Source organism: Brienomyrus brachyistius, chromosome 11 (genome assembly GCF_023856365.1).
Source record: "Brienomyrus brachyistius isolate T26 chromosome 11, BBRACH_0.4, whole genome shotgun sequence".
Taxonomy (NCBI): Eukaryota; Metazoa; Chordata; class Actinopteri; order Osteoglossiformes; family Mormyridae; genus Brienomyrus; species Brienomyrus brachyistius.
Window position 1 is genome coordinate 10129153 of NC_064543.1, and position 21559 is coordinate 10150711.

Consider the following 21559-nt stretch of genomic DNA (forward strand, 5'->3'; position numbering starts at 1 on the left):
TAAGTTAACACATAAACACTGTTCATATACACGCCCTGAGTGACGTGCTAAAACACTCACAGACAAAAGGAGTCTTGGCACAAACAAAGAAAAGTTACTGTCATCTGATATCGGGATCCAAAGGCCTTTTATGAATGTTCTGCGTATGTTTGAATGAGATCTCTGCTCCAGCTGCTGTGATTAGTGTGTAATTACTCTACACACACACACACCCGCTCGCACACACCCGCTCGCACACACACACACACACATAAGTGAAAACGACAGGCCATACGGCATCCCATGCCGGAAAATTACGTACCATGTTAATTCACACCGTGCTACAAATACACTCTGTTACAGAGCTTCCAGAACTTTCTACAGATGGAGCAGTGCAATAGGGCATTTAAAGAGGTTGAAACGAGCCAAGCCATCGGGCTGCATCGCGGTGAAGGACAGCTCGTCCAACCGTATCCCATTTCTTCGGCGCTCACGCTCCGTGCACCGCTGGAAGCACAAATGCCTGTTGACAGGTGTTTTAAGGTGTTTTTAGATCCAGTGAGCTGCCGGCATAGATCGCCAGCGAAGGCAGCAGCCCCCTAAAGTCATTGTATGAAATGGTTATAATCCATGTCGAGGCCCCAACCTGCCAGGCTAACCCTGTCTCACCTAACTTTCCAAACATAAACTTTTGCTATCAAGACGCCTGGAGACCTTCCTTTGTTTCTCATGAACCCTTCTTGAAAAAGCCAGATCCTTGTCTAGTTGAAAAGGTAACCAGTTAAGCTAGTTAAATAAGTTTTTGGTTTTATAACTGCTTGGGAAATTCCGTAGCAATTTACCAGTGACAGATATAGACTGGCCAGGATGACTGTGCGTATGGCTTCCTATGGCAGACGGAGAGGTGTTCTCAGCGTGTCTTTGACATGGAGTGTTGCATTGTGGGTGGAATTCTCAGAGCAAACTCAAACCACCCTCCAATGTATGAGCGCTAAGAGGGGAGAGTGGGCGCTGGCCCGGGCTAAGACAACATTTTTCAGGGACATTCTCTGGGGAACTCGCTTTCCTGTCCGGCGGAATTAAAACGGGAAAAGGTAGATCTGCGGATGACAGCTGTCTCATTAGCGCCAAGCGGCTGCGGCTGCCTCCCACGGAGGCCGTGCTGTTTGGACAGGCTTGACGAGGGGCGAGAAATAAGCTTTGACAAGGCGAGAGAAACGTGTGGCGGGAAAAATTGTGGCGAGTTTGGGGCGGGTCATCCCATCAGTCCCCGGCAGACCTGCAGATGCTTTTCTCTTTGTTCACTTCGCTTGCATAAGAGGCCCGAAGGATCCCTCACTTTAAACATCCGTTTCACCGAGCGTCAGGCTGATTTCTGGCCTGGAGGCCAGGGGCAGGACATTCAGACAACGAGATCAGTGTTTTCCAGTCCGGTCCTCGGGGACCTCAAGAAAGTACAATGTGGACTATCTGTCAGGGAGCTGGGAGGGAGCAAAAATGTGGACCGACTAGCAGGGAGCTGGGAGGGAGCAAAAATGTGGACCGGCTGGGGAACCTCGAAGACCGGACTGAGAAACACTGGGCAGCAATATGACATGGCACTGACAGCATCATTTCAAAGTCCTCCCAGAATGTTCTTGAGAGATGCACCAAGGATTTCTTGAGTGCTTTGAGCTGCATCACATGGTGTAGAGCAGGGGTAGGGAACCTGATCTATGGAGAGCCGGTGTGGGTGTGGGTTTTTGGGATGGCCTCTCAATCAGGCAATAACAGTGGATTCCAAGGACTGGAGTTGAGAATCGCTGCTTTATTATTGGCTGACTGAGAGGTCATCCCAAAAACCCGCACCGGCTCTCCATGGATCAGGTTCCCTACCCCTGATGTAGAGTATACAAGCATCCATACCCTCTGTCTCTCCTTCTCTCCCTCCCTCCCTTATTCGCTCCATCCTTCTTCTCTGAGAGAGGGTGCACCTATGCTCTGTACAGAGTTGGTCTGTGTGTGGATTAGAGGACATTTTCCAGACCACGCTGTATGACAGGCCCCGTGTAGCCAAGCTGGGTCACAGGGCCTCCCAAGTTGTTGACTGAACTCAGAACAACCCCCTTAATACCCTACGGGGCATCCGGAGTGGTGTCTGTGCTGAAATCACAACGCCAACTGCTAAAGCTGTTCCCATGGGGCGATTTCCGGCAGACTGAGGAGATCAAGCAGAAATGTAACAGAACAAGAAATGCAACATCAGGAGGGATAGAAATAAGAGTGAGACCGCCCCCCGGCCCTCACCCCCCCACAAAGCCCCAGAACGTGAGCTCGCGGCCGCTGCATGTTTGTTTGGGGGAGGGGGATTATGGTGCAGAGTAATCTGCTGGAGAGTCTACATCTGTCTGTAGTGCCAGGCTGCTGGACCTCCCACCCCCCCCCACCCCAGTAAGGACATCACAAAAAGGAGAAAGGCAACAATGTAGTGAATGAACAATGTAGTAAAAGAAAGATGCTTATCTGCCAAATTCCTGTTATTAACTTTAAGTATTATCTTAATTGTTATCGTTATTAGCTGAATGTTATAGGGCTCCTTCATAGGTAATACTAATCAGCTTTCACAGACTGTTATATCCCAGCTGGATTTGTGCACACAGACCAATAGACAGACACACACACATGCACATAGCAACAGACACGCACACACGCACCAACAAACACACTATCAGACACACATACTAACAGACAGACACACATGCATATTCTGTATGGAAGTATTGGGACACCAGGCCATTGCACCTACAGGAACTTTTATGACGTCCCATGCTAAACCCATAGGCATCAATGTGGAGTTGATCCCCCCCTTTGCAGCTGTAACAGCTGCCACTCATCTGGGAAGGCTTTCCACAAGATGCTGTTCAGCCAAATGGCTATTTCAATATTAGTTTAAATACTAGAACTCGTGGCCATAAGTGGAAATTAGCGGTGGAAATTTTAAAACGAATTTGAGGAAGCACTTCTTTATACAGCGTGTAGTTGGAGTATGGAATATTCTTCCTGCTAGTGTAGCGCAAGCTAAAACCCTGGGTTCCTTTAAATCATAGCTAGATAAGATATTAACAACTCTGAGCTATTAGTTAAATTCTCCCCAAATGAGCTTGATGGGCCGAATGTCCTCTTCTTGTTTGTAAATTTCTTATGTTCTAAGATTTTGCAGTGTGTCTGTGGGATTTTTTGCCCATTCATCCAGAAGAGCATTTATGAAGTCAGGCACTGATGTTGGACATGAAGGCCTGGCTTGCAATCTCTGTTCTAGTTCATCCAAAAGTTGTTCGATGGGGTTCAGATCAGGGCTGTATGTGGTCAAGTCAAGTTCTTCCACACCAAACTCACCCAACCTTGTCTTTATGGACCTTGTTTTGTGCCTTGGAACTTCCCCAAACTGTTCCCACAAAGTTGGAAGTTGGAAGCATAGAATTGCCCAAAATGTCTTTGTATGCTTAAGATTTTCCTTCACTGAAACTATGGGGTCTAGCCCAATGCCTGAAAAACAGCCCCATACCATTATCTCTCCTCCACCAAACTTTACAGTTGGCACAATGCAGTCAGGCAAGTAACCATCTCCTATCGTCTGCCAAACCCAGACTCATCTATCAGACTGCCTGACATAGACGTATGATTTGTCACTCCACAGAACACATTTCCACTGCTCCAGAGTCCGGTAGTAGTGTGTTTTACGCCATGTGACGCTTGGGTTGTGCTTGGTGATGTGAGGCTTGCATGCAGCTGCTCAGCCATGGAAGCCCATTCTTTCAAGTCCCTGGTCACAGTTATTTGTGCTGGGATTAATCTCAGAGGAAGTTCAGAACTCCACAGTTATTGAGTCAACAGAGTGTTGGCGACTTTTACACACTATTCACCTCAGCGCTCAGCAACCCACCTCAGTTACTTTACATGGTCTGCCATTTCGTGGATTAATTTCTGTTGTTCCTGAATGCTTCCACTTTGCGATAAAACCATTTACAGTTAACCATGGAATATCTAGCAGGGAAGAAATTTCACAAACTGACTTATTGTAAAGGTGGCATCTTGTGACAGGACCGCGCTTAAATTCACAGAGCTCTTCAGAACGGCCCATTCCTTTGAAAATGTTTGTAAACCTGACTGCAGGGCTTGGTGCTTCATTTTATATACCTGTAGCAATGAGTCTGAATGAAATACCTGAATTCAATGATTGAGAGGCGTGTCCCAGTATTTTTGTCCATATGGTGTATGTTTGTATTCATGTGTTTGTGGTGATCATCCATTCATTTCTATGGAAAAAACCGTAATCCCAAAAATGACAACCTTAATGCCTACCCAACCCTAACCATCCATCCATTTTCCAAACCGCTTATCCTAATGGGTCACGAGGGGTCTGGAGCCTATCCCGGAAGCAATGGGCATGAGGCAGGGAACAACCCAGGATGGGGGGGCCAGCCCATCGCAGGGCACACTCACACACCATCCACTCACACATGCACACCTACGGGCAATTTAGCAACTCCAATTAGCCTCAGCATGTTTTCGGACCGTGAGGGGAAACCGGAGTACCCGGAGGAAACCCCATGACAACATGGGGAGTACATGCAAACTCCACACATATGTAACCCAGGCGGAGACTCGAACACGGGTCCCAGACGTGCGAGGCAACAGTGCTAATCACTGCACCACCATGCCACCCCAACCACAACCATAAATAACTAAGTAAAATACAAGACTTTTGACATACTTAATTTTTTTATTGCAGTCTCGCATTTGGGTTTCCCCTTGTGGGGACCAAAAAAATTATCCTAGCAATGTCAAAATAACCAGATTTTATGAAATTGTGGGGACATATACATATACACATCATAGCCTACCGTAAAAACATGCTTGGAACACTTACATTAGAAAAATCATTAACACAAAGTGATAAAGTGTTGAATTGTAATTTATTAGCGGAATTTATTGAATAACGTACTGAAAGTGAGCCATTGTAAACTCGAAATATCACAGACCATCGTAACCTGGCTCTGAACATGACCCACACACACACACACACACATCAAAAGGCAGACATACACACACACACACACACACACACCAACAGGCAGACACACACACACATACACACCCAATCACCTTCAGCTGTTTGTCTTTCCTTTGGCATATTGGTCAGTACTGGCTGTCCGCCTTTCCCAATGTGGACAACATTGGTGGTTGGCTGTATAACCCCCCCCTCCCCTCCTCAGTGTAATCCAGCACTAGCGGCAGCTGTCTCCCGACCGGGGGGCACATTGTTACTGCAGCTTTGGGTACCAGGTGTGTCCCGATGAAGGCTACAAGGAGGAGACGGAATTAAATAGCGAGATGCACTAAGCTTTTAATCTGCAGCTAAACAATTATGCTGTGACTCTATTAAGCACGAGCATATATACCTATACTGGAGTCTTATATTCACTCATGCTGCAGCCAGTCTAAAGCCTGCATTCGCCTAATGTCCATGGCTACATTTAGCAGGGCCTAGAATGATGACTGGCCGTTTCCAGGATTGCACACAGAACAGCCATAAAACGAGGGAAAACAGCTGCCTAAACAGCAGGGAAAGAGTGCTTTTCCTCACATGATTGGAGCAGTGATTCTGTCACATTCAGCTTAGGTGGAGCCCAGGTGAGAGACTCTATGGATGGCGGGGTGGGGATGGGGGTGGCCTGCAGTAAAAGCCTCGCTGCTCCTTTGAGGCTGTTATCAGCGTGTGGAGCAGCACACGCTCACACCCCAGCACCCCATGGCCAAGCCCCTACCCTGGGAGGGGAGGAAATGTGTCACGGACCAGTGACATTAAAAACGATTGCAGAGAGTGTTTCCTTTGCCAACGAGGAAGCTGCCGCAAGATTGCCACGGTGACGCCTCCTGGTGTGGCGCAGTGTGTAGCTGAGTGGTGTGTAGCGGCACTGGTGGTTCTTATCGCACATTGCTCTGGAGAGGCTGATTTAACTACACACACCAATCACTCAGCGTGTTCCCAGCCCCAACCGCTGCTCCTCTTCTGTCATTCTTTCCACATGTATCTAGCCCACCACCCCCTCAAATTAATGGGTGGGTGCGTGTAATCTCAGGAGGCTTGTCGGCGGTAAACTTTTTGAAAATTTGGTATTCTGTGCCATTGACACTGGGCCGATGTCAGTGTTCAATAATGAAATGCACACTGTGAGAGCTGGTGTCAGTGTTAAATTATGAAATTCACGCCATGAAATACACACTGTGAAAGCTAGTGTCAGTGTTAAATAATGAAATACACACTGTGAAAGATGGTGTCAGTGTCAAATAATGAAATGCACACTGTGAAAGCTAGTGTCAGTGTTAAATAATGAAATACACACTGTGAAAGCTGGTGTCAGTGTTAAATAATGGAATACAGACTGTGAAAGATGGTGTCAGTGTCAAATAATGAAATGCACACTGTGAAAGATGATGTCAGTGTTAAATAATGAAATACACACTGTGAAAGCTGGTGTAAGTGTCAAATAATTAAATATACCCTGTGAAAGATGGTGTCAGTGTTAAATAATGAAATACACACTGTGAAAGATGGTGTCAGTGTCAAATAATGAAATGCACACTGTGAAAGCTGGTGTCAGTGTTAAATAATGGAATACAGACTGTGAAAGATGGTGTCAGTGTCAAATAATGAAATGCACACTGTGAAAGATGATGTCAGTGTTAAATAATGAAATACACACTGTGAAAGATGATGTCAGTGTTAAATAATGAAATACACACTGTGAAAGCTGGTGTAAGTGTTAAATAATTAAATATACCCTGTGAAAGATGGTGTCAGTGTTAAATAATGAAATACACACTGTGAAAGATGGTGTCAGTGTCAAATAATGAAATGCACACTGTGAAAGCTGGTGTCAGTGTTAAATAATGGAATACAGACTGTGAAAGATGGTGTCAGTGTCAAATAATGAAATGCACACTGTGAAAGATGTTGTCAGTGTTAAATAATGAAATACACACTGTGAAAGCTGGTGTAAGTATCAAATAATGAAATACACACTGTGAAAGATGGTGTCAATGTTAAATAAGAAAATGCACTATGTTAGAACCAGTGCCAGTGTTAATAGTGTTAATAATTAAATGCACACTGCAATAGCCGGGTGTCAGTGTTAAATAACAATGCACACTGTGAGTGCTGGTGTCAGTGTTAAATAACAAAATGAAAGAGCTGGTCCTGCCATGTGCGGGGGCCCAGAGGAAGCAGATGCCAAGCGTGGCAGAGCTGTCAAGCTGCACGTTCAGTCATCATTTCCAAATGCAAGCGCCAGCCCTTTAAGCATTTGCATTTTAATCAATACACGCATCGCCTCGGGGTCCTTTATGAATTCTCTACTGAAATGTAGCGTGTTCTCCTTGTGCATCCTGTCGGTCATCTCACTGAGTAAAATGCCACTGAACCTCTGTCAGGGTGTGACCGTGTCCGGAGAGAGGGCTGCCAGGGGGACCCTCCCCAGCCACATCTGTGGGCTGCCTTTGTTGACCCCGTGTCTGGATGATGACTGACAAGATGACATCGTCCTTTCTAACCTTCTCTCAGCTCTTGACGTTGACGGCTCAGCCTCAGGTTAAAGGCACTGGCAGACAGTTGATGGAGCCTGTGCAGCTTGTTAAGAAACTGTGGAAATGTGGCTGGGTGCACCTCTGCGACAGTTTCACCCCATTAATGTGAATTTTTTGGCTAAGTCTCACAGAGGGTGCCATCGAGAGCCAGGTCCCTTTACATCTGGTGGCCTGTGAATGAACCCGGTCAGCCCCCCCCCCCCAAAAGCCTGGCCTGTCATTAGACTTCCCAAAGCTCTTATCTATAATGCACTATAGTAAACATCTTCATAATGCAGTGCAAAGCATCCTGAATTATTATACTGACCATTATAATGTATTATGACTATATTTAGGGTGCCTTATAAATGCGAGCTTCATAAAGCATTCTTAATGCATTATGAAGGTACCTGTATCTATAATGCATTATAATGACTGCTTTAAGTAGTGTTACCATGTTTTGTTTTTATAATTTTCCAGGTTAGTTTGAACTAATGGAGTAACAGCAGATTATGCAGTCAGTGCAGAACATTCAAGTTAATTTAGGTTTCTAACGCAAAATACAATGAGATGCAGATAATTATATTTACATATAAAAATCAAAAATGGTGGTGTAAACAATTTTTCTGAGCACCTGGCACTTGGTCTTGGATTTGACATAAAAAGAGAAGAAGCTTTTATTAAGTTATGAATATATGAATGCATAAAGAGGTGGGTATTACTGTGGCCTACTTTTGTTCAAAGCCTTTTTAGTCATTAGAAGAAGAAGGAGGTGTAATGGTGAAAAATGTAAAAATCTGTAATCAAACACCAACAGTAAACAGAAATTCACACCACCGCTTCCGCAGGGTCCCGTGCGACACAGCGAGCTCGTACAGGATAAATGTTATTAAAATTCCTACAGCTTTTCTTAGATAATTTAAAATGAGTCTCAGCCCAAGGGTGCTATATGGTATAACATGGTGCTGGTGACGGTAGAGCGAGCGTGACTAACACACCGTGGGGCCGCGTAACCGGGTGAAGGGCTATAATTTGAGTGTTCGCCGGTCGTCCTGTTATTCAGCTCGCATCAAACCTCAAGCTGTGCAAAGGAATGATAGTAAATGACCCTTTTAATTGAAGTGCCATTGCGGCTGTGAATGACACACGAGTCTCATTCATTACACGCTATAAATCTGGGGCCCCGGCCCTTAAATCACATCTTCCCAAGGGCCACATTAAAAAAAAAAAACAACTATCCAGAAATCACTCAACCGCATGCTGGGACAGAGGGCTAACCCTCTCTCTTCCCCATCCCTATCTCACCAGCTCTCCTGTAACAAGGAGAAGGAATGCTACTAGGATCTTCTTGGGGGGCAGAGTTTGCCTGGTGGCATGCTTTGCAAAGCCCCGGAAAAGCCTGCGTATTTCTACTGCACCTGTTAGCCAAGTGCCCCCCCCCCGCCACTGCCTGCAAGTAATGGATTTCTGGCAATACACATACCTAGAAACGGGAGAAAAACGAAACTCACACGTGACATGTCAACAAGGCCACGTGTCTCTCTACCAGGAGGGCGGGGTTATGGAAATGATGCCCCTCCCACAATCATTTTACAAGGCTTAGAGGTCAATTTCATTATGCCACAGTAATACGTTGTTCAGTGTTGGAACACTGCTAAGAGACTTTATTAACATCAGGCTAAGCTGAGTATCTCACTGAGTATCCAACAGCAAGACACTTTCCGGGACACAGACCTGTAACCTTTTGGTCGAATTCTTGTACCACAGCCATACTTGACTGTAACCCAGCAGCGGATTCGACTGGAAACAGCACCCCCCCACAGTGCCGGCGACTAATTCCGTAGTTAAAGGACAGACAGCAAGGTCAACCGTGCCATGGTAATGCACCGATACTGCATACAGCAGCTCCTAATATGTTTTTTTCCACTGAGCAGTAAGAACAGCCCACACAGGAGATGGCCAGCTGTGAGGAACCACACCGCGTGTACCGGGAAACACACTGGGAATGGGACAAGGCTTCTTTATGTCTCCATGAAGCACAAGGACAGGGACACGGGGCGCCACAACAGCTGGCTGTGACTCACAAGTGACGTGTGACACAACTGGAAAGTTACAGCACCACTCGTGATTATCTCCACCTCTCTTCTTGACAAGTGAACAAAAATCTGCGTTTCCTGTTCTGTTTCAGTCCCGGTGACCCAAAATAACCCAAAATCTTGCCGGCTGTCCCGTCACCTATGTGTGCTTCTAATTCCCAGCCTGGCACGCGGCTCGTTTAGCGTCATCTTTATTTAGTCCCGCCCCATCCACTCTTGGCTCCGCCCCCTGCTCAATCCCTGCCAATTCTTAAAGCATTAATCTCCTCATCGCATCGTGGTTCTGATTGCTCTCCTGACCGCATCCACTCATACTGACACGTCTTTCAAGCTAACAACCAGCTCAGATCAATTTACCTGGCTTTACCTGGGCATGACCAGGCTAATGGGTTTATATTTAAGGCCTACAGCAAATGGTCATGGCCATCTGGGTGGGGCAATTAGCCATGGCTATCCCGATGGAGGAAAGGGCCAGGCTTCGGGCCATCTGCCCCACACAACCCTGTGCTCGGCGGAATAGACACATCCGCACTGGGCCCTTCAGCAAGGCCCTTAACCCCCTCAAAAATGGCCCCACCCTGCATTCTGACGCCAAAGCTTTAAGTATATCGTAAAGGAGAGTAAGATGGGTATACAAAAATGAAATGATCCATATGTACAGGTACTCATATTTGGCAAACGAAGCACCATTTCATTTCATTTCATTTTACAATGAACTTCTATTGGTTTGTATTTCTCAATTCAGAGAACACAGCAAACAAACAAACGAATGATGCAGTGAGAGTAGCAGCCTGACAGTACCTTTCATAGAAGTCATCCTGGTAACAGTCATATTCCAGGTCATAGTCAGATCTGTGGAGAGATGGACACATATCAGCAGAGAGACACAGGGTGTGGAGGAGGAGTTCCAGGTGGCTGGTGGAGAAGGGTGTGGGTTCGAGGCCCCATAGCTCCCCATCCCACCCAGACTGAAACGTGACTGAATGTACACAGACCCTCCATCTAGAATGTTTGTTTCACCTTTTATTTCTTCACCAAAAGAAAGCAAGTAATAAGAGAGTGGAAATACCCCCCAGGGGGTAAGTTGTATGTCTGGATTTTTCATTCTGTGTTGTTGTCGTCGTTTTTTAAGCATTTTCGTTGGTTTCATGGTGGAAAAATCCAGAACAAATGTGCTACAATATGCCCTGTTGAGCACTGGGCTCAGAAAAGCATGCAGCCCATAATCTATCTGAACTGCCTGGGGGTACATTCTGGGGGGGGGGGGGGGGGAGTGGGATGCCTGGTTTTATTTGCAGTATTATTGAATCTGTCTGTGTAACTGTACATCTGTGCATCTCTCAAATTGTACAATAAGCTTTATTTCTAAGCTGGTGCATTTGATACTGGTCAGGATCCCTGACCTTAAAGTGAAAGTGCACTTATCCGTCTCCATGCCCTCCACCGTGCCGCCCCCTCACAGGGCTTCCTTCCTGGCTAATTCATGCACTCCGCTGATGAGTAATACACTCGCTGACATGCCCGGGATGCTTCTCAAACCCCGGTGATAAGATTCCAGTTCAGGCTGGCCAGATGTGCGCCAGCCCTATAGAAGTTGGCTGGGAGGCAGGATCCACAGCCCACGACACCAGCCTGCTGCGTGACCTATCCCGCCCGCTGTCTTTGAACACATCCTGTGGCGTCAGTATCAAGGGGGCGGAATAAACACCTTAAAAACCCGCGAAGGGGGTGGGGTCCCAGCAAGGGTCCCTCCACGGATTAACTCAGGCGGAGACGTTGAAAAAGTCTGCTGACAGCAGGAAGTCAGGCAACATGCGCACAGAGGAGGGACCAATCACTGACAGAGCTTGGGAGGGGCTGCGAGAGAAGGGCAGATTGTGGCTGAGTGTAGTGGTGGGGGCGACAAACCCATTCAGCCCCCACTGAATACAGCCGGCTGCATTGTCCCTCTCCCTGTCACTCTTCCCAGGCTCAGTGCCTCTTCCTCCTAACTGTGTCCTCTCTCGCTGCTTTCGTTGCATATTTTCTCCCCATCATTCTGCAAACACGCAGCACAAACGGCGTACCTGTTCCATCCCACCCACCAAACATGTGAATCTCTTCATCGTCACACGGTGCCCAAAAATGTCTTTAAACTCGGGTTAGAGTGGATCTTTGCAGTGGAAATTGCATTCTAGGTTTCACAGAAGAACCCCCCCACACACACAAATCATGTTGCCAATCATGGCACTATGGGAATGAGCGAAGGAGGGGTTAGAGTGGGGCTGTTCTAAATTCTTTAAGGTTGGGCCATCACGCATATAAATGCTGTCAACCAATGATATGTTTTGAAACAGTGACTGACAGGAGAAGGGGCGCACAGGGGCCAATCAGCTTTCAGCTGCAGCCAGTGTATCTGAGGCCCCGCCTCTGTGTATACCCCTTGGTTAGGATTATAGCTGATGGAGGGAGACTGTCCCTCAAAAATTGCAGATGTAGCGAAGGAGCACAGGTATGGTCCTGAACAAACTTTCACAGGGACACATTCGCATATGTATAGGATGCACATAAACAAGCTTATACAGGCTCACATTGGTATACAGACAGTCCCCAATAAAGCCGTAAAGCCTATTGTATTAAAAATGTGAGTTAAATACAATAGTTCATAATAACGAACACACTCACTGCTCTGTGACACTCATGACAACGTTGTGCAGCTTCAGCGGTCCATTGGCTCAAAGTACAATACAGTACTGGATGTAGTAACTTTTATTATTATTATTATTATTATTATTATTATTATTATGTTATATTATATTCTGCCGCTGGGCAGACCAAGGCATCGCGGAGGAGGCACACACATATACATGAAGTTGCTCTTTATGAAAGTCCTGATACACACTGCACAATATGCAATAACAGCACATAGACAATGAATGGCAGGGAAACACAGGGAAGTTACACTAAGGACAGTTAGGCAGACAGAGGCTGGGTAATTACACAATGGCTAAGACAGGCGAGGGTCGGGCAAGGGCCGAGTACTACCACAGTCAGACTTAAAGACGGACAAGCGGATCTCAGTCGTAAGCTGGGGACTGCCTGCACACAAGTATACACAGTTACACACACATAGTTTCCATCTTTCCCCCACCAAGACCAAAAAGGGCGCGCACACACACACACACACACACACACACACACACAGGGTGCCAAAGATCCCTGTGGTTTTAATCTGCTCCTGAGCGCGGGAAGGTGATGAGTCCATAAACATAGTGGCGAGACCCTGCAGGAGCCGTTACCATGCTGAGTACACAGAGATGATGATGGCAGGAGCCCCACCAAGTGCCTCTTTGGGGGGGGGGGGGGGGGGCAGATCAGCTCTAAGACACTTCCTCCAGTTCCCCGCTTTAGCTAAAAGGCCCCAAAGTGGGCATTTTTCTGGGAGTTTCCCCCCCAATAATAGCCCACATCTGTGCTTTACAATCGTAGTCTTTGTACCAGACACCTCTAGACAATTCCCAGCTTTTATGGAGACGTTAAAAGAAAAACATTTGTCTTTTCTGGCAGCCTTCCTCTCGACAGGCGCCGGCGGGAGCAACGCAAGAGGCGGCTCCGTGTCCCCGTCATCGTGGGACAGTCCGAATTGTTTCCGTGCGATTTCATCCTAACATGAGGCAGCTCGCTGAACAGAGCAGCCCGTTAACGGAACTTCCCGAGCTGCGTGGTGGAAAGAAATATAAAAAAAAACCTTAAAAATATGACATTTAAATCGAATTCCGCATTTCTGACAGGTGACACTGTTCTTCTTAGATCTAGGTCTCACCAGAACAAGGTTAAGCTGTTTAAAGAGATGCTGTTCCTACCCTAGTTAATATTACCTTGACACATACTTCCTTACTAGTACTTATCTTTGTTCCAGACGCTCACATCTGTATTTTTAAAAAGTGCAGAAGCTAAACTCCCACTCACAGCCACAGATTCACGGTCCCTGCAGCATACCTGTTGGTTCTGAGGCGCAAAGCTGTCTGTTTCCGTGGCGATGAGGAACATGTCCGCAGGGGTGCCGGTGGAGATTTTGGGCCCCACTGAAGCGTATAATATTGGGCCCCCAACCCAGACCAATCCAATTCTGTTCCAAATCTGCTTTATGGCTTCCCTGCGCATCTATATTCTTGGCTTGACTTTAGCGTCTCTGTCACGTTTCTGTCCCATAAACCGCGTCTCTTTGACATGACGCAGAGGTGACAGTGTCCCGGTTTAATGTGAGTGGAGGTCAGCAGCCGGAGAGGCGAAGGCGGTGACCCGTGGGCCCGAGTGGAGTCGCAGGCGTCATGTGAGTGTTTTGGGGGTGATGGGTTTTAAGGGATGGGCCAGCACCATCCAACCCCCCCCACCCACCCCCGCCCTTATGAGCAGGGGTGCATAGCGAACAGACCTGCCAGGAGCGCTGGAGCATGGCGAGCTGCCCGTTAAAATTCTAATTACCTTCTTCATGGGCCGGCTGACATCTGGGTGCAGGGGGGTGGCTTGTGGGGGAGGGGGTTGGGTTGAACATAAACTGGGGGAAAATGAGGTGCTTCTTACCCGCTCCTGCTTTCCGAGGTAGAGAGGACAAGGGAGACAGGGACAGGCTCCACCGGACAGCAGGGTCGTCGAAGGCTAATTAACTTTTTTTTCTCCATAATTTCACTCCAGCCAGAGTTATCCATTAGACAAGGCTCATTATAAATCATTACACCCCCGCTGGTCTCTCAGCAGGGTGGGGGAAGAGCCCGGGTGTGTGCGGGCGGGGGTCTGGATGCAGCCGTCTGTCGGGTGGACTGAGGGGGGGCATATCTGCTCTTGGACTGGAAGGGGACGGGGGATGGAGGGTGGGGACGGGGGATGGAGGGTGGGGGGGGGGGGAGACAGCACATTCTCGCAGCTGGGGCTTAAAAGCCTAAAAGCAGACAAAGGCCATGGTCATGGTTACTGTCACTTACTGCAGGACACCAGAAAAATAAGTCATTCTCTGGGGGGGTAGGGGGTGGGGAGAGAGCTTAGGTGTCAGCACTGGGTGATAAATAGCTCTGGCCAGTCTAAATCCCCCGGTTTCTAGCTTTTATGGGAATTAACGAGACATCGGTAGCGCATGCTGTAATCTGACCGGTAGTGCAAGATGGGGATGGCATGTCTGCACGGAGACGCCCCGCTGTCCGCCCTGCCATCGCTTATCCCCTTGCCTCATGCCACAAATATAATAACATGTAATGATACTTCATTGTTGATCTGTACGTAAGGAATGCACAGTAACACGAGGTCCTCTGCTGATTACCATCTCACTGCAGACGGAGACAGAGAGAGACAGAGAGAGAGAGAGAGAGAGAGAGAGAGAGAGAGAGAGAGAGAGAGCAGAGCCGCATGTTCCCTCACGTGTCCCTGAAAGGGCCGTGCCGCGTCCTCTCTCATGTTCCTGCCATCGCGTGAAACACACAAAAATGCCATTTCGTGCAGCGATTGCAGAATATGGAAACAAAGCATTTTTTAAATATCAGCTGTTGCCAAAAAGAACAGCTAAAAAGAATTGGTCATAAATGTCACATTAACATTAAGTAAAAATCAAATTAAAACCCATAATGTTTTCATGTAAGCATAGATTTGACATATTTAATGAGTCAATATTCTACATGACCTCCTCGCATGTGGTTGTTAAAACACACGATCGAAGCCATGGAAAAGTTAATAAAATATCCAAAAAATAAATATTCTGCACGTTTAAAAGAGAATTGTGCATTTATTTGTATTGTACAAGAATGTAAAGATTTGAGAAATTAGTAATAATTATCTATGTAGGACAATAAGGAAGAGGGTCATTTAATCTGTCTGCCATTTACGTTCTGTGAAAAAACACAAGGTGGATGACAGAAACCGTACGCGCCGGGAAAGGGCCAATCGATCGCGTCTCGGCCCCCACGCTCATTTCCCTCTCAGCGCCTTTGTGCTGCGGCGGCACATTTTTCACACGGCTGAGCAAAGGACTGGGGGCCGTACGGCGCAGTTGTTTCTCAAATCGTTACAAACAGCCCCCAAATGCAGCCTCAAAGTGGGGTGAGAGGTCAGCAGCGACAAAAAGCACTAAAAAAAAACAAAAATCCCATCGCTTTGAGTTATTGAGTCTTTAATTTGCCGACCCCCACGGGACAGATTCCGCCTGACACGAACTCCCTCCCTCACCAGCAGCCCCTCATGACTCCTGACTCCCGGACACTTGGGGTGATTTATCCTGAGATTTTGCATTCAAAGATGCGCTGCTGTCTAATGCGTCAGGCTGGACACACTCTGCTTAATGGGCTGGAAATGTGATTTCGTGCCACATCATCTGTTGTAAAATCAAAGGGAGTAAGATTAATGCTGAACCACAGCCACTGACAGTCCAACGACCACACACGCATGCACGCACACACGCATACACAAACGCATGTGCGTGAGATCTCGCTGTTACCCTCTTTAATCTCCATGCTCACCATTCCAGACTTTACCCCTCCCCCTTCTAATTGGTAGCTGGTCTGATGCTGGGCAGATATTCACAAAAGACATCTCATCCAAAAGGCTTCCTACACATTCGGGTGACAGACACACACACACACACACACATACACAATGCATCCTGGGTAATAAACTCTGCCTTTCGTCCAGGAGCTAATGGGGGTGGAAACACTGCCGAGTTTGGCAGCTCCGCACGAAACCATCCGAAACCGGAATGAAAACAGACCGTGCAAAATTGAAAGCTGCCACCCGGCGAAAGCTTTTGGCTGTAAACCACATGGGGATAAGAGTGCTTGACGGACATGTGTCACATCCAATCACTATGACCCACACTGACCCTAAGCCCCGCCCCTGGCTCTAGTGTCCAGAGGCCAGCCTCAGTGCAGTACCCCACCTTCACTCTCTGGGTAACAGAGCATCCTGCGACCTGCCAGAACTTGGCAGATACTGGTCCCAGTCAGACCATTACACACATCATGAGACACGCTTGTGCTTCAGGAGTGGAACAGGAGATCCAGGGCAGGTTATGAAGATCCTGCAGGCTTGATGGAGGATTTCCACAGTGGCCTCACAATCAGCAAACATCCCACTAAAGGCTGGCTGAAGATGCACCGCTAGACGCGTTCGTCGTCTAGGAGCAGCAGTTAAACACAACATAAACACAGAGACCTCGAGCACCACGGTGATAATGGCGGGCAAATTAAGCGAAGTTGTTATGCAGATTCCGTGGTCAAGGCAGATGTAATGCGGGTGCTGCCTGTGCTGGGAGATATAAAAAGCACTCAAAGTGGCTTTGTAGACAATAAAATGCTTCAGTTACTTCTCCTTTGAGAAGGTAGCAAAGCACAAGGAAATGTGTATTAAAGGAGTACAGTGACTGAGTACAGCAGGACTTAGAGGACAATGAATATTAAAGGAGTACAGTAAGTGAGTACAGCAGGACTAAGAGGACAATAAGTATTAAAGGAGTACAGGAGAGTGTGTTTCAGGAGCTCAGGAGAGAGTGTGTCAGAGGAGCATAGGAGACGGTATTTTTGATGAAAAAAGGGGAGAGTGCATTAGAGGAGTAAACTAAAAAATGGATGAAAACTGGGGAGTAAGGTCTGAAGATTAATAGCAACCTTTAGCACTCTAATTATGGAGTGTTTCTCCAGAGAGCTGTTTCACTGCCCTTCTCTCAGTGTCGCCCCCTCAGGCCAGGCAGCAAAGCTCAGGAGTGTTTTGTGGGGGATGGGGCCCAGGCCATTGTGCTGCATCCACACTTTGTTATAAGACGCGGAGGGAACGTTTCCTGCGAGCTGTGAAATTTCTGCTTACTGTGCCCGACATAGTGCAGAGTTAGGGCCACAGGAGCAATTGCTCCCCCCCTTAGGTGGCCGGACTGGACCGGAGAACGAAGGGGCAAGTAAGAAGTTAAGTGGCTTTGGGCTTTTCCGCTGCTTAGATATCAGACGCCGTTTAAGTTGGAGACAGAAAAACGCTGATTCCTCTTTGCTGTGCATTGTACCCCCTGATGTGGCCGCGCTGCAGGGTAGGGGCGTAATTAGGGAGTGTTCCTGCTCAGAGAGAGCCCCCAGAGTGCAGGGACAGGTGTCAGTCACATGTCACATGGCGCCAAACAAATTCACGGGCCAGGCTGTTTGAGGCGCGCACACACACACACACACACACACACACACACACACACACACAGGCAGGTGGCCCTTGGTATTCCACTGCAGATGGGTGATGGTTATTTCCAAATGGACCACGAAGGCAGAGGATCATGTGATCGCATCACCACAGAGCATTCCTAAGGTGCGTCAGGCAGTGGGTACGTCGATCACACCATCTGTCTGTCAGCTTAGAAACATCCTCATCCCTGACAGGTAGACAGATGTGTCGTTTTCATTCCAGCTGCTTCCTCCCTGGAGGAATTTAAATAACGTGAGACGGGACAGGAATTTTTGAAGCCACCCCCTTTATTGATGGATCCCTTTCGGATCAGATCCTTTCTTGATCTAACCATCTCTCTGAACTAATCGCTATCTGAATGTGCCCAGGTTCTGAGCCAACCATTTGCCACACCACCATCAGCAGGCGAGGCACCATGTAACACGGAGACAGGCTGATGAGGCCGGTCACACCCAGAGTTAAGTGAGGTCCACTTCTGGACTGGGCAGACATCCGACTACCTGCCTGAAAGCTGATGAGAAGAGCGGACCTCGGGGTTTGGCAGATCGAGGCTAATTTAGTTCGCAATGAAGTTTGGCTCTGTGGAGAAATAAAACTTTTCAAAGTTGTCTGGCACACGTCTGTGAGCGAGTCCCCTGGAAGAGATCCAAGGAGAACCCAGGGAGGGCATTACGGAGAGGGTACAGCACGGCCCGTCGGGGAACGCACCCGGACAAATGACTCAGGTGTCCGTAAACGCTTCCCTCTCCCACAGCGCAAAATATTTTCAGAGTTCGTCCCTCCTGCTGAGACGCAGGGACTGCAATTAGATTGTGCTCTCTGCCTTCCTGCCACCTTCAGTCTCACATTTATCTTGAGCTGTTCTGCTGGGGAGGGGTCTTCTAACAAAAGAGCGAATAGCCACCGTGTAAATCAAAACAGATATGTTTGCCCGGACAGATTTGAATTGAGCGTTGCCACCATCCAGTGGATTAATGCGAGGCCAGGCTTAACGTGGGGGAGTAGAAGCAGCCCCTCTGCGGAGCCGCCCTCTCTGAGAGCGCAGGGGTCTGACAGCCTGATCTCACAACACAGGAAAATGTCACACAGAAGCAGTACCACTCCCGCAGGACAAAGATCATAAAACCACAGCACCGAAGAGGATAGGGGGCGCTATCTGATAACATGCCTTGGTACCGGCCCACCGTCACATTCCAGAACCGAAAGGGAAAAGTGGAAATGGCCCACGTTCGGTGATGTTTCCCCAAAACCCTCCATCCTGCAGCCAGGTAAAGACCAAGCTCAAATGCCGCAGGAATACATTGGCACTGATGGGAATTGACGAGGAATGAGGGAATCTCAGGAACTTCTAGGCTGGGAATTTACCCAAATTGCCCCAGTGAGTGGAAATCGAACCAGGCCATTTTAACAGGCAGCCAGTAACCTTGTGCAACAGAAACCATGTCACTTTTTTCAGATTCAACAGACCGTCAATGTGTTATGTCGATGCGTTACGTCAATGTAATGCTTTCAGGAAGGGAAAGACAAAGAGGCTCCATCATGAAGAGCCACAGTATCCAGAAAGGAGCCTTAAAATGCAGCCTGTCTGACTGTCTGACGAGTACTGGAGGCGTGGCCAGCTGAGGGCAGCATCACGTAGCTGAAGCTTAGTGTGTAAAAGGTACGGGGGCACAGTGTTAAGGGGTCATTGTCCCAAAAGAAGGGGGTTGTGAAATCAGGCAGCGGAACGAAACAAGAACATCCAAATATACCATTTAATGGTCATGTGACCACCAGAATATATGAAAAAACTCATTTATTATAACCTAAAATGCAATGTATATCTTTTGAGAGCCTTGACTACACAGCGCCTGATGTTATTCAAATGGAAATAATAGGAATGAATTAGAGCATCAAAGCTGTATTTCGCTCTGAGTGTGTCTGAGTCTGTGTGTGGAGGCAGAAACGCCTGGGTCCATCACATTTCCCAGCCACACACACACACACACACACACACACACCTCCCTGCGCTGCTCCCTCGTTCTCCTCGCAGCTGCAGACTAAATGTCAGCACCGCTTGCAATTTACATAGTGAATGGAACGGGAGCGACCCTAAATACCAGCCCCTTCCTGACCATATCATTTCAATTTCCACTCGAGGGCCGCAGTTTTTACTTAAAGGCCACTGAATTCGCCGCTCTTTTGTTTCTCAAGGACTTTGAAGACTCCAAAGCAGAGGCCTAGGAGAAGGAGAAGGAGGCTGAGTGTGTGGTCGCGCAGAAAGGGCAGGCCCGGCTCCAGGAAGCGGGAAGCACGCTGCCATTTTGGCTCCAGTTTACGTGGTGAAGGGGGAGAGGGAGGCAGGCCGGACAGCAGGTGACCAGGGCAGCTACTGCGGTAAATCTCCGAGAAAGTGGAACAAGGGGAAACTGAGCATGTGCATTGAAAGGACACTCTCACGTCACCAAAACCGGGTCAGGACACATATGGGGACCATCTGTGACACAAAAAGACACCTAGGGGACCAGGACGGCCTGACTCCCACTCACACCAAGCCTCCGAGAACACCATCATACCTTCACCCCCCCCCAGCAGGCCTCACAATCACCCAACCCCCCCCCTTTACACACCAACACCCACCACCCCAACACCAAGCTCTACAAGAGGGAAAAAAATATTTCTAAGATATTAAAAGTTTTCAAGTCATCTAATTTTTGTAGCTAAAATAATACAGGCGCTAATGAAAAGAGATAATTGATATTTTTTTAATTAAGGTCTTTTAAATAAACTAATTAGAATTCTTTTATTGCCATTTAAAATCAAGTTAGGTACCTAGGTCATTAAAAAATTATTCTTAGCGTTTGGACCCATCCTACATGACTAACATGAGTCCGATGTCGTCGCGGCCTGATCTGCCTGACTGGACCGAGCTCATTTACCCCCCAAGGCCTGATTTAAGATGACAGTCACTGGAGGCAGCTCACTTCTACCAAAGAAAAAAAAATGACAAACACACTGGGACTGGGAGTAAATTATATGTTTCTCTTCTGTTCCATTTCAGCGTTTTTTTTTTCTTGCCTTTTATCTTCCCTCCCCCAACACTCACCTCCAGCTCTGCCACCCCCAGCCGTCTTGTTGACCCCCCTTAAGGGAAATATGAGAGACACCCCCCGATTTCAGATTTATAGCTAAATGACTCCTTGCACCTCACTGTCTCCCCCTGATGTTTCTGAAGACCCGTTATTACAGCGATTCTAAGAAGATGCTGAGAATAATAGCAATAGACACAAAGATTTCGCAAATTCTAGGAGCTTTTATAAACTAACAAGACACTTTCAAAGCTATTCTCTTTTAATGTTTGCGACCAAACAAAAAATGCATGCTAACCCAGCAATATCCTCCATGAAACATGACCTTGCCAATATACATCAATCACCAGTGGGTTACCACATCCCATTGGTTACTCGGCTGACTCCCATTGGTCAAATCAGGCTGCGACTCCACCCACCCTGGAATTCAGAGCCTTGCTTCCCTAGTCAGAACCACACAGCAAGGTAAGACTCTGCCTCCTGGTAAAACTGAGCTCAGCCAGGGTGTAATTTATCATTAGAAACTGAAAATGAGTCCAAGCTCAGGCAGAAACGGTTGACTGCACAGGAAACGCTTGCACGTAAACAAGTCCTCGTCTTGGCAGAAAGGACTTTTCACAGAGAGAAGCACAT

General features: G+C 47.6%; 1 protein-coding gene across 2 annotated transcripts in view; it reads right to left on the reverse strand.

Moving 5' to 3' along the window:
• Nucleotides 1-21559, reverse strand: part of LOC125704122 (RNA-binding Raly-like protein) — a 43294-nt gene that overhangs the window by 6162 nt on the left and 15573 nt on the right. For both annotated transcript variants that reach the window (XM_048969451.1, XM_048969450.1), the window contains exon 3: nt 10482-10532. In XM_048969451.1, coding sequence (XP_048825408.1) covers nt 10482-10532 — 51 coding nt within the window. The remainder of the gene's footprint in view (nt 1-10481; nt 10533-21559) is intronic.